The following is an 11892-nucleotide window of genomic DNA, read 5'->3' on the forward strand; positions in this document are numbered from 1 at the left end:
CCTTATCTAGAAATCAGCGGGAATGCCTTGATGCAGTGATAAGCCCACGTTACCCTCCCAACCCAAATGCTTCCCTGGCATCTTCCACCAGCAGCTTCAGCCCCAGGAGGTTGAATAACTGGTCCTGCAGCAAAGCCCCTGCTGCAGGGCCATACTCGCAGCTGCCCACCCCCCCACCCACCATCCTGGGGTGGCGGGGGGCACAGAAGCCTCACCGGCTGCCCATCCTTCAGCCATCGGCGGGCTGGGAACGGCCTCCCGGCCAGGATCACGCAGGGCAGCGACACAGGCTGGCCTGGGAGCGCATGGACCACAGGGGATGCGAGAGCTATTTCTGGGGCTGCTTGAAAGAAGGGAAAGGGAAACAATATTAATTGGAGATTAACTGGCCAGGAATGCTCAGGAGAACAGATCTGGATCGCCTTTCTTCCAAGGTCCAGACATTGGCTCGGCACCGGCCAGCTCTGACATTCAGCTCCCCCAATAATTTGGGGATATTCATCTACAGTTTGGGCTCAAGCCTGTGTCAGTGCATTAAGCCAGAGAAAGCTTGGCTTGGAAGGGCATTATCCAAACCCTGCGCTGGGATGGGTTTTGCTGAGCGTTCACCACAGCCGGCTCGGGAGGCGACGTGGCTGCTGCGCTCTCACAGCCAGTGCTGGCAGCAGCCAGGATCAATACACCAACAAAAGCACGTAAAAGCAAACCGTGTCCGGTGACCACGAGCTTGACCTCCGCTCGGATTTTCCCAAACTCGTTCTGGGCTTCGCAGATGTAGACGGCTTGGTCATCCAGCGAGGCGCCTGGAGCACAGCAGGGAGAAACCTGAGCTTGGTGGGGCTGGAAAGCCCCGAGCAAGCTCCGGGACAGGGTGACACTGCCCTCCCCAGCCCCACCACCGCCTCTGATGGGGGACAGACCCTGCAGGGCTGGAGACTTGCAGGCTGTTACAGCATAGCTAAGCTCACACAAGTAAAAAGTGCAAATAAACCCACTATGTCAATGCTTTACTACCGCAAAAAGAGTGGGCACAGCGGGTAACCCCACTGCTGGGACACCAGCCTGCAGCGGGGCAGGGGGAGAGCACCCAAGGGTGACACTGTAAGCATGCTCCCGGGGGGGATGCCCGTGCGTGCTCTCCGCCATGCCAACACACGCTCAGCGCTCTTACTGTCGATGAGGAGCTCAGCAGCCTCCAGCTGTCTGGAAACACCGGGTGGCCCATGCCAGCCCGTCACAGGCTTCCCGTCCTGCCGGGACCAGGCGACCTGTGGCAGGGGAGAGCCCTCGACGCGGCACAGCAGGCTCACGCTGTCCCCGACCTCCACCGCCATGTCCCCCAAGGGCTCGGGAAAGTGAGGGGCAGCTGGAGGAGAGAGCAGCGGAGCCAGGGATCAGGCAGGTCCAACACCCCCTTCCCCATAGCAGGCTCCATGCTCTGCACAGCCCGAAGAGATGGGGCTGCAAAACCCACAAGCCAGGTAACCCTGAAGAGTCGTGAGATTGACTTAAAGCGGTTGGTGCTCTTCCAAAGCTGTTATAGCCATTGCAGTTCCCATCCCTTCCAGTTACACTCAGCACCCCCCTGGCTCAGCAAAACCTCTTGCACTTTTCCACTTTTAACTGCTTCAAGCCTCACTGCCCCCAACTCAGAACCTCTTCTCCGCCTCCTCCCCAGGCTCTTCCATCCCTTCTGCCTCTGGTGGGAAGCCCTGACCATCAGTTGGGGTATCTGGATTTCCAGACAGACAGAAACCAGCCTCCACTGCATCCCACTAATTACACTTTGCACGCCCAGTCTTGCCCCAAGCCACTGTGTCTCATGCAAGGGCATCTACACCAGCCTTCTGCCACTTCTTGAGCCTCTTCTCTCCTCCTGACCCTTGGAAATCCCACCAGGCTTCAGCTTGTACTGAGCACTGACACCCCCACGTTGGGAAATCTGAGAGCTGGGAGCGAGAGAGGAGCCTTGGAAAGCAGTGAGTGGGAGCTGAGCTGGGAGGGAGCGTAGTGGAGATAGGCTTGAGTGCTCAGTGGCATCGAAAAGGAGAGGCAGAGACTTACACCCTACATCCAGCACGGTGTTGTTGAACGCAACGCCAGCCTCGCCGAGAGCCTCACAGACATACTGCCCTGCATCCTCCTCCCGCACCGCCTGCAGCCGCAGGACGGCACGCTGGGTGCCGCGTGGGAGCACCGCCACCGCCTGCTCGCCTGCCCCAAGACCCCCTGCATCAGCGCCTCGAGCAGCCCCGGGGCTCCCTCCTGCCGTCGGTCCAGGGGACCCCGCGTGTGATGTCCCTGCAGGGCAGCGGAGGCGCCCGGTACACGGAGGGGGTTTGCTCCCCAGGTCTGTCCCAGGCTCACCTTTGTACCACACAACATGGGGTGGGGGCACCCCCGAAACCCAGCACTCCAGGGTCACATCTTCTCCCACCAGTGCCTTCAGGCTGGGTGTCACCGCCAGGATGGCAGGAGGCTCTGCGCCACGGGGAGAGACACGGCTTCAGCGACTCCCTGCAGTGCTGGGTGCAGTGCCATTTATCCCGAGAGGACCCTGGAGCCCTGGGAGCTGCCCCCCAACACCCTCCATCACAGACAGCCCCATCCCATAGCTCGCATGCCGCAAGGTCCCAGCTGGCAGACAAGGGACAGCAAGGGGGGACAATAAATCCCTCCCGTGGTGGCTCCGAGCCCGGGCCCTTCCTGGGACGCTGCTGGCCGTCAGGGAGCAGGTACCGGTGAACTCCAGGGTGATGACTTGTTCATCCCAGCCCAGCGCACTGATGGCGTAGCAGCTGTAATTCCCCGCATCCTCCGGGACGGCAGCCGTGATGTGCAGGGTACCCTGAGCATCTGTGAAAACCCTGCGGCAAATGGGGAGAGAGGGAAAAACGAGTCTGTAAAAAATAAGCTGATGAAAAGTGAATTGAAATAAGTGAGTGGGCTTAAAACCACCCTGCACATGTGGTAAGCACTGGGCATTGGATAGATGTGGGTTAGCACTTAACGCCAGTTCCATCAGCTGCTGCAGGGAAGGACATTGCTATGAACCAGGGAAAATCATTGAGAATTGGGCTTTTTCACCTCCAAAGTAAAAAAAAAAAACAAAAACACAAAAACCAAACAAACCTTCCCCAGAGTCCACTCCAGCACTCACAGCCTGACACAGACAGGGAGGTGGAAGCCAAAAAGCAGAAGAAATTAAGGGGAAGCACAAGGAGTAATTTGAGGCTTGAGTGCACACCAGGCGTGCAAAGCATCTCAAGTCCCCCTCAGTGGGCACGGTGACCTGGATAAGGCAGGATGGCTTAAAAATAAATATATGAAATGAAGGCTAGCACTATGCCAAACGTCTCAGTGCACGGGCTGGGGATATTGCAGTGCCTTCCTCTTTCCAGAGCTATGGGCAACCCGAAGCCCCTCTCCCTCAGCCCGTGCATCCCTGCGAGGGGAGCACCATCCCCGGTGGGACAGGGAGGACGAAGGCACCACGGTCCCCAGGGGTTACCTCTCGTCCTGCTCCAGCGCCCAGCCCCAGCGCCTCCAGGTGGTGTGGGGCGGGGGGTAGCCCCCAGCCACGCAGTTCAGCCCCAGCTCCTGGCCCCTGCTGAAACGCTGGGGGCTGGCGTCGACCTTCACCCACGGTGCCTCTGCATGGCAAAGGGTTGGAGAAAAGCTCAGCTCCCGGGTGCCATCCGCCACCCACCCCCGGGGCAAGGCATCACCCGGGCCAGGGTCCCGTGCAGGGCAGAGCCTACCCTGGATGAAGAGCCAGAGGGAGGCGGTGGCGGTGCCATGGGCACTGCGTGCCACGCACTCGTACAAGCCCCCGTCCTCCGGCTGCACACGGCTGATCTCCAGCGAGTGGTTCTGCAGCAGCCTGGCCCGGCCGTCCCCCGGCTGTGCCACCTTCCCGTCCCAGCTCCATGTCAGGTTGTAGGGCACGTTGCTCAGAACCGGGCAGGACATGACCACATCTTGGCCCGGTGAAGCTGTGATGTTGCCCAGGGCTTTGAGACGTGGTGGTGGCTCTGCAAACACGACACGCCACGGTGAAACAAGCCCATGCCCAGCTGCAGCCCTGGAGACCCACAGGGACCGAGGCTTGGCAGGAGCGATCCCCACCTGAGACAGAGACGTAGGCACGAGCCCGCGTCACCCCGACCTTGCTCGTGGCCGTGCACTCATAGAACCCTTCGTCACTCTTGGACACCACAGGGATCAACCAGCTGACGTTCCCCCAACTCCTACAAAAAGGGAGATTACAGGGTCGCCCCCACCCCAGAGCTCTGGAGCTGGGGCTGCCATGCCACCACCCTGCTCCAAATCCCTAGGACTCTTTTCCATCCAAGCCAGGCAAATGGATGCACCCCCACCTCCCACAGCATCACTCGGGCACATCCCTCGGGATTTCCCCCTGCTTCCTTGGGATGCTCTGGACTTGCAGGCTCCCAGCTAGAACACAGCATCCCCCCACCAGGGGGGCACAGCTGATGTTACTGTCCACATCCATCATGGGTCCACCATGGAGCCCACTGGGCCAAACCAGAGGCTCACCTGAAACGCTGCTCTTCCCCAAGCTTCCTCCTCCCGCGGCTGAGCTGCAGATGGAAAGCAACCTCACTCTGTGCAGAGCAGGAGATCAGCAGTGGCTCGTGGCTGTAAGCCTGGATCTTACTGGAGATGTTCACTTTGGGTAGACCTGGAAGCAGGTGGGGACACGCACGCGTGTAAACACTCCTGGGGAGCTCACCAAGGGCTGCACTGGGAAGCAGGGTAAAAAAATATCCAAGCAGAAACCAAAGCAGAGGCAGTGCTGGAGCCTCTGGCACCTTTGGGGAGCATGGGGACCACTCACCGGGGACCACGCTGGTGTAGGTGACCCCGGAGAGGCGGTGCAGGGGGTGGCCCTGGGCGTCTTCGCCCTTCACTTTCAGCAGAAAGTCACCTGGGGGGACACGGAGCAGTGAGCCCACCCAGAGCTGCCCCGAGGAGGTGTTGGAGAGGGGCCGCATGGGCAGCGAGAGCAGGGCATGGCCAGAGGTGTTGAAGAGCTCGATCTCCTGCAAGCGCCCAGGTGGCTGGAGACTGGTGCAGTTCACCACCACGGAGATGGGCAGACCTGGAGGGAGGGAAGGGAAAAAAAACAATCCAGCCATGTTCCTGGCTGCAACAAGCCCCAACACAGCATCCATGCCCCCAGGGAGCACCAGCCTCACCCTGCACCGGCTGCTCCCAGGGCTGGTCAGCATCGGAGTCCAGCTGGGTGGAAAAGCTGGCTTGAAAATTAATGTTGCTGATGCCCGTGATCCTCAGTGAGTGCCGGCCGCTGCTCTGGGTCTAGAAGCAGAGCAAGAGGCACATGCCAAGGGCAGGGGAAGGGAGAGGCGATGGGGAAGGGAGGAGGCGGCAGTTGGCCCCTTCCAGCCCGCTCAGGCATCCTCTGCCTGGCTGGAGGTGGATGGGGGAAAGCCCACGCCTGGCAAAGCTAAATATCAATCAGGGGATGGGTAGGGGCTGTGCAGGGTCCACCACCAGCCTACCGTGACCGACCACATCCCTGGCTCGTGGGGGTCCATGCCCAGCACCATGGCCGAGTTGGGGATGCTGAGCAGTTCCTTCAGACCTTGGCCTTTCTCGAGGACCTTTCCTGCAACAGTGAATGACCCTCTGGGATGGGCAGCCCGGGTCCATCCCCTGGTCCCAGCAGCCATCCCAGGGCTCACCACGGTGCAGAGCCTCACACAGCTCTCACAGCCAGGGCAGCAGAGAAAACCCTCCTAAAACCAGAGGCAAAGCCAACCCGGGAGGGGAGCAGAGACACTTTGTGCTTAATGGGAGCTTTGCAGCTCACAACTTTTCTGTTTTAAGTTTTCAGTGCAGGGTTTGGCAATCCCCACGCCTGCAGCCCTGACCTGAGGGCTCTCCAGGAGGCAAAGCATCACCCCCCACATGCTCCCCTCCCCTGGGCTCCTACCTGCTGGATCCCGGACCTCGATCCCCGGGGCAGGACCACTCAAGGAGATGGTGACCTCCTTCAGGCTAGGGTCGAAGGGAACAGACCACGTGTGCTCCCCACCATCCTCATGGTCCATGGACAGCAAGTGGACTTTGGAGGCCTGGATGGCCTCTTCCACCCACTTCAGCACCTGGGGGACACATGGGGGAGGATTAACCCGGATCCCCCCTTGCTGTCAGGTATGGCCATTCTGGGACCTGTATCGCACCAGGTCAAAATCTCAGACACAGCTGCCAAACAGTGCCCAGGCGAGGGACCAGCGGGTGCCAGCACGAGGGTGGCACTGGGATGGATGGGCAGGAGGTGGTGGCCCTGGCTGAGCCCCCCTTGCCAAAAGCAGTTGAGTAATTTGGTGTAATTGTTATTGCCAGGTGGCTCCTGCTCAGCCGCTCGGAGCGGGCACATTATTACCCCCCAGGTCGCTCACAGGAATAGAAACCATTCAAATACACAGCTGCTGGAGGCTGGGCAGGGGGTGTTCTGGGGGTCTGCTGCCCGGTACAGAGCAGAAAAGCACTTTGATCTTCCTCAGATCTCCGCAATTTCATGCCTGTCAAGATCTTCAAGGACAGGGGCAGGCAGAGGGGCTCCGCTCCCAGCAGCCAGGCCACGCGCCCGATTGCCGGGATGCTGAGAGCAACAGGAGCCCGCCAGCTTCATCCTCAGCCCCAGGCAGACGCCTCCCCTCTGCGAGGACAGGCGAGCCGGCTCATCCCAAGGGTCACACACACAGCCCAGCAGCAAGCTCGAGAGCAAAGAGCCTTCTCCAGCCCTCCCTTTGGTTTCAGGCTGAAGCAGGGCTCCTGGAGCAATCTGGGGGTGCCCTGGGCACAAGGATTAACCCTAGGAAAATGTAAGAGCAGCCAAGCCAGGCTGGACCACACACACTTCCATGACCCTGTCCCTGCTCCCAAAGGTCTTCCCACTGACCTCTGTCACCTGCTGCTTGTCCAGGTGGAAGATCTGCCCGGAGCTGGTGGCAGCGATGCGCTCGTACACACGGTAGCCGGGGTGGCTCCTGTCCCCGCAGTCCCCCGTCAGCACAAACACCACCTGCCACAGCAATGCTGCCCATAGCATCACCCACAGCCACGGGGGTCTGTCCATCCCAGGGAGGGGGCACAGCCAGCATCGAAGTGTCCCCAGTACATCAAGCCAGCCTGGGGGATGCAAAATTCACCCCACTAACAGGGGGTTTATTGCTGTGGCTCACCTGGGTCTGCTTGTGCTGCAGCAGCCGCAGCAGCTCCTCCTGCTGCTCATAGTCCTTGGCCCGAGCATCCGAGAAGACGTAGACGAAGGAGCCAGGGCGTGAGACCTCCACGGCCAGCCTGATGGCTCCAACGCTCATCTCTGGGCAGTCCCCTCCACCCTGCGGCGCACAGGGAGGGATGTGGCACAGGCACCGAGCCACCCGGTGCTCAGCCCTTCCCTGCTGGTCTCCCGGCAGGATCCCACCCAGGGTCTGCTCGTGGGGAGGAATGGCACCTCCATTGCTGGAGTCAGCCCAAGCACAGACAGAGCAGCGCGATGGCACCGCAGGGACAGGCAGGATCACAAGGACCCGTCCCCATCTCACTGCTAACGAGGATTAAACCACCCATTTGGGGACCCAGAATCACAGAAGCCCGTGGCTTCCCACCACACCTTCACTGGGCACATTCGTGCCCACCCCAGCCCGTCACCCCCCACACAGCAGCAGAAGCATCCACCACAGGCAAGCGCAGAGGCACAGCGAGGACCAGCTCCCGCTTCCACAGGGATTTGCACCCCGAAGGGCTGTGAAACAATTTGCAGCCGCAGCTTTACACCTCCCACCAAAATACAGCTGCATCCAAAGGGAAACACCACAGGGATTTTAGCAATGCACGGGAGGCAGGGCAGGAGCGGGGATGCATAAAGCATGATTAAACTTCCAGAGAGGATTTCAGCTGGCAGAATGCAGCTGAAATTGTTCAAAAAAAATTTAAAAACTCAAACAATTTTCAAGCAGCACTTCCAGAAGAAGAGATTTTTTTTGGTTCCATGGAGAGTTTGTGCAAACTCTCCCAGGGAAAGCATTCCCACTTTGGGACAAGAACTGTGAACTGAGAACTCTCTGCCCCACCGCAGGAGCTCGGGGCTCAGTGCAGCATTGCCCACCTTCTCCACTCCCACTCCAGAGCAGTCAGCCCCCAGCAAGCCCAGCTCAGCCCCAAGCCCCCACCTCATTCCCAGGGGACACCAGGGAGCAGGGATTGCTCCTGGGACCCACCGCCATGCAGGAACGCAGGGCCAGGCTTCCCACCAAGGGCCATGCACCAAGCCACACGTGGGGCAGCACGCAGGGCTGAGGACGCCTACCTGGACATGGAGCTCCCGCAGGCGCCGCTGGAAGAGCCGTGGGTCTGCGGTGAGGGTGGCAGGTCCCACCTCTGCAAGGACACCAGCACCTCAGCCTCCCCAACCAACGGCACCGGCCTCCTGCAGTGCCACGTTGCCAGCGCTCCCAGCCACCCGCCGTGGCTTAAACACCCTTATGGGATCTGTGAGACTCAGGGTTAAGCATCTACCCTGGCTTTTCACCAGGGGAGACGTGGCTTTGGGCACACTGACCCCATGCCCAGGGCTACAGCCCACCCTAGGAAAGCTCTCAGCCAGAATGAGCTGCAAACCGATGCAGAAACCCTTTTACTGCCTCTGCCTTCTTCCCTGTCTGGCTCCAGTGATTTTCATTCAAAGTCAGTCTTTCTGCTGAAAATAAAGGCTCGGTCCCACTCTCCTTGTAGGGGCTGGGGGCTCTTTTGGAGAGCAGCTGCTATTTATGGGTGTGCACAAAAATCCCAAGGCAAAGACTGGGACAGAAAGAAATGATTCTGGTGCTGCAGTACGCTACCAAAACCTCTCAGGGAGTGGTGCTTTTATTGAGCCAACCTGAAAATGAGCTGTGGACTTGCACAGAAATGCCCCCCCACGACTATACCTGGGAAATTGGAATAGACTGGAAATAGGAAAGCCACCCACAAGTGGGTGCCAGCATCACTGTGATTAATCCGGTGAGAAACGGCTTGCCCTGTGCCCGCAGGGCAGCTTGGAGATGGGAGCCCCTGCCCAGCACTGTGCCCTTGAGCTGCGGCTCATCCCACGGTACCATCCCCATTGCAGTAGTCATTAAAAATAGGGAAGAGGGACAGTGCAGCACTTGGAAAGTGCATGTTTCAGCCCCAAACCCAGCCAGAACCGCACCCCAGGTCCCCGCAGCCCCATCTCCCCATGGGATGCGTGCCCTCACCCTGTCCCAGCCGTACCTGGGTCGTGGAAGGGGACCAGCACGTAGTTGCTGATGGGCTTCGTGCTCCTGCTGAGCGTCCGCTCCAGGATGCGCGAGGCCCCGTCCATCACCTGCACCAGGTCGTCATACATGGAGCCGGTGACATCGAAGACAAAGGCTAAGGTGGCCCCCCCTGTGCCGGGGGGCAGCTCGGCGAGACTGGGGGCCAGCAGCAGCCAGAGACTCACAAACACCCCTCCGTGGGGTGGCATCATGGGGGGAGACCCTCGGGTGCTGGGGACACCCCTTTTGTCCCAGGGTCCTTCCCCCAGACCCCCAGGGCACCGTCCCCACACCAGGGAGGGACTCAGGGTGCAGGGGGCCACAGGTGGTGGGGACAGAGCAGGGACCCCAGCCAGGGGACGCCCAGCCGCTGCAGCTGCGGACCTGCTCCTCCAGCGCTCAGCTTCTGGGAGGGAGGGAAGGAGGGATGGAGAACAGGAATTTTGGAGGCAGCGGCGTGGGGGGGTGGTGGGTGGGAGCTGGAGGGAGCCGGGATGGGGATGCAGGGATTGGGAAGCAGGTCCTGCAGCCCACAGGATTGTCAGAAACACTGCCCAGGCCCCCACCCCGGATCTGACCCCCCCTTCCCCGGCTCAGAGAGCCCCCACTCTGCCAGGGGGAGGCGGGGGTTAGGGGAGGACACGGGTGCTCACAGCTGAGCGCCTGCGGGGAAACCCTGCCAAAGCACGGCAGGGGGGAGCAGAGCCAGCTGCGAAAGGGATCCCGAGGAAGTGACACCCCACCCCCACCCCCCCCGCCAGGCAAAGGGCCCTCCCTGGAAAAGGGGCTCTAGGAGGGCTCCGGGGGGCTCCCCAGCGTATCCACCCCAGGAACAGGGAGCAAACAGCCATGTAAAGCGCAGACAAAGCCGGAGCCAGGAGAAGGGCCGGGAAAGGCAGCCCTTGGCCGGGAGCACTGGCCAGAGGCTGCGGAGCTTTTCCTGGCTCCCCCCGCAGCCGAGCGCTGAGCTCATGGCTGCTCCAGAGGGATGCTGCACTCTTGCTCAACTCTCCCCGCCGGGGGCCGGGCAGCAGCCGCGGCCAAGGGCCGGCTCCAGGTGAAGCTGCGCACCGAGGGACGGATCCTGACCGGGCTGAGCACCCCCTCCCGCCCCCAGCGCCTCCCCGGCACCAGCCCGGCTCCTCCCAGACACAGGGGATGGGGGACATTAGGGACCGCCCATCCCACGTCCCCACACACGGAACCGTGGGACCCTCTTTTGTGTCCCTCTATCCCATGTGTCCCTGCAAGCCTGGGCCCAGCCCAGCACAGTCCCAGGGTGGGTGAGACCCCCCCCCTGCAGGAGGGCAGAGGGGGCAGCCACATGGCACCATGAGCTGTGCTGGTGGCCTGTCCCCCTCGGGTCCCACAGCCAGGGCTGTGCGCTTGTGTCCAGCTACCCACCCGCAGCCCCTTGTCCTCCCCACGCTTTGCACCCCCAGCCCCCCACTCACTGCAAGCTCTTGGGGGGGTCCCCCACCCCACAGTGCCACCAAACCTACCGCAGAGCATCCCCAGCCACTAACCCTACACCCCGGCAGGGAGCACCTCTCTCCAACAACACCGGCACCCAGAAACCCCAACAGCTTTTACCCATCACCAAGTTAATCCCAGCCAGCCCTTCCCACACCCACCAGCGTTCCCAGTCCCAGGAGCACCTGCACTAGCTGGGCTTTAACCCCATCTTTGCTGGGGGTTAAAGCACGACAAAGGCAGGGTAACCACTGCGGTTTGGAGCCTGCACCCATCCTCGCCCACTCTCCAGCACGGGGGATAAATCCCCGGGTGCCCCCCACCATGTGCTGGCACAAGGCACCTCCGAACACAACCCCCCGTGCAAACACAGCCTCCTTGTTTAGGGCATCTCCCCTGGCCTCCTGAAAATAATTAGTCAGCCTCGTTAGGCGAGCAAACAAATGAAGATGGGCTGGCAGGGAAGCCTCGCGGTGCTCGTTTCCAGAAGACTTGGCAGGGTAGAACGGCAAACGCGATCCCACCGCACGTGAAAAGCCTAATCCAGGCTGCGAACCCCCCTGCTTGTCCAGCCAGCTGTGGGGGGGGCTGTGAGGCACAATTACGAGATATTAATATCAAGCTTCCTCCATAGCCATTGCATGCCAAAAGCGACCCGATGTCTCTCAGCCTGCTGCATTGATAAGGAGGAGATGGGGATGGCGCGGGCGGGCACGGCACAGCTGCAAGTGGTTTTGCTGCAAAAAAGAAACAGAAGAGAGGATGCGGGTGCTGGGGAGGGGGATAGGAGCTGGCAGAAGAAAAGCTGTGTCTGGGCAAAGGGAGGTGGAAGGAGTCCTGTTACAGGGGGTGAATGGTCCTGGGTGTGCCCCCAGCCTGGAGCTGAGACCTGACAGCTCATCACAGCATGTGGGCATGGTGCCCCCTCCCCGTCTGCCTGCCGGCACAGCTCAGTGCATCCACAGTTGCAGCCACGGTTTGCAGCCACCACTAGCTGCCAGTGCCGCTGCAGCCCCGGCTCAGGACACATGGCACCAGAGGGTCGGACCCCCCCAGCCCAGCTCCTGGCCCCACTGAGCATGGC

General features: G+C 60.9%; 1 protein-coding gene across 1 annotated transcript in view; it reads right to left on the reverse strand.

Annotated features, from left to right (window-relative positions):
- The window catches only part of HMCN2 (hemicentin 2), a 37156-nt gene extending 27426 nt beyond the window's left edge, over positions 1 to 9730 (reverse strand). Inside the window, exons 1-18 of the mRNA XM_063353269.1 lie at positions 9310 to 9730; positions 8366 to 8436; positions 7236 to 7394; positions 6953 to 7075; positions 5981 to 6152; positions 5547 to 5653; positions 5223 to 5343; positions 4862 to 5125; positions 4561 to 4705; positions 4129 to 4250; positions 3762 to 4034; positions 3512 to 3653; positions 2740 to 2867; positions 2368 to 2481; positions 2065 to 2214; positions 1172 to 1366; positions 708 to 803; positions 216 to 340 (exon numbers count right to left, since the gene is read on the reverse strand). Coding sequence (XP_063209339.1) covers positions 216 to 340; positions 708 to 803; positions 1172 to 1366; positions 2065 to 2214; positions 2368 to 2481; positions 2740 to 2867; positions 3512 to 3653; positions 3762 to 4034; positions 4129 to 4250; positions 4561 to 4705; positions 4862 to 5125; positions 5223 to 5343; positions 5547 to 5653; positions 5981 to 6152; positions 6953 to 7075; positions 7236 to 7394; positions 8366 to 8436; positions 9310 to 9547 — 2745 coding nt within the window. The 5' untranslated portion in view covers positions 9548 to 9730. The remainder of the gene's footprint in view (positions 1 to 215; positions 341 to 707; positions 804 to 1171; positions 1367 to 2064; positions 2215 to 2367; positions 2482 to 2739; positions 2868 to 3511; positions 3654 to 3761; positions 4035 to 4128; positions 4251 to 4560; positions 4706 to 4861; positions 5126 to 5222; positions 5344 to 5546; positions 5654 to 5980; positions 6153 to 6952; positions 7076 to 7235; positions 7395 to 8365; positions 8437 to 9309) is intronic.
- Positions 9731 to 11892: the final 2162 nt, after the last annotated feature.

The sequence above is a fragment of the Chroicocephalus ridibundus genome, chromosome 15 (assembly GCF_963924245.1).
Source record: "Chroicocephalus ridibundus chromosome 15, bChrRid1.1, whole genome shotgun sequence".
In the NCBI taxonomy this organism is placed as follows: Eukaryota; Metazoa; Chordata; class Aves; order Charadriiformes; family Laridae; genus Chroicocephalus; species Chroicocephalus ridibundus.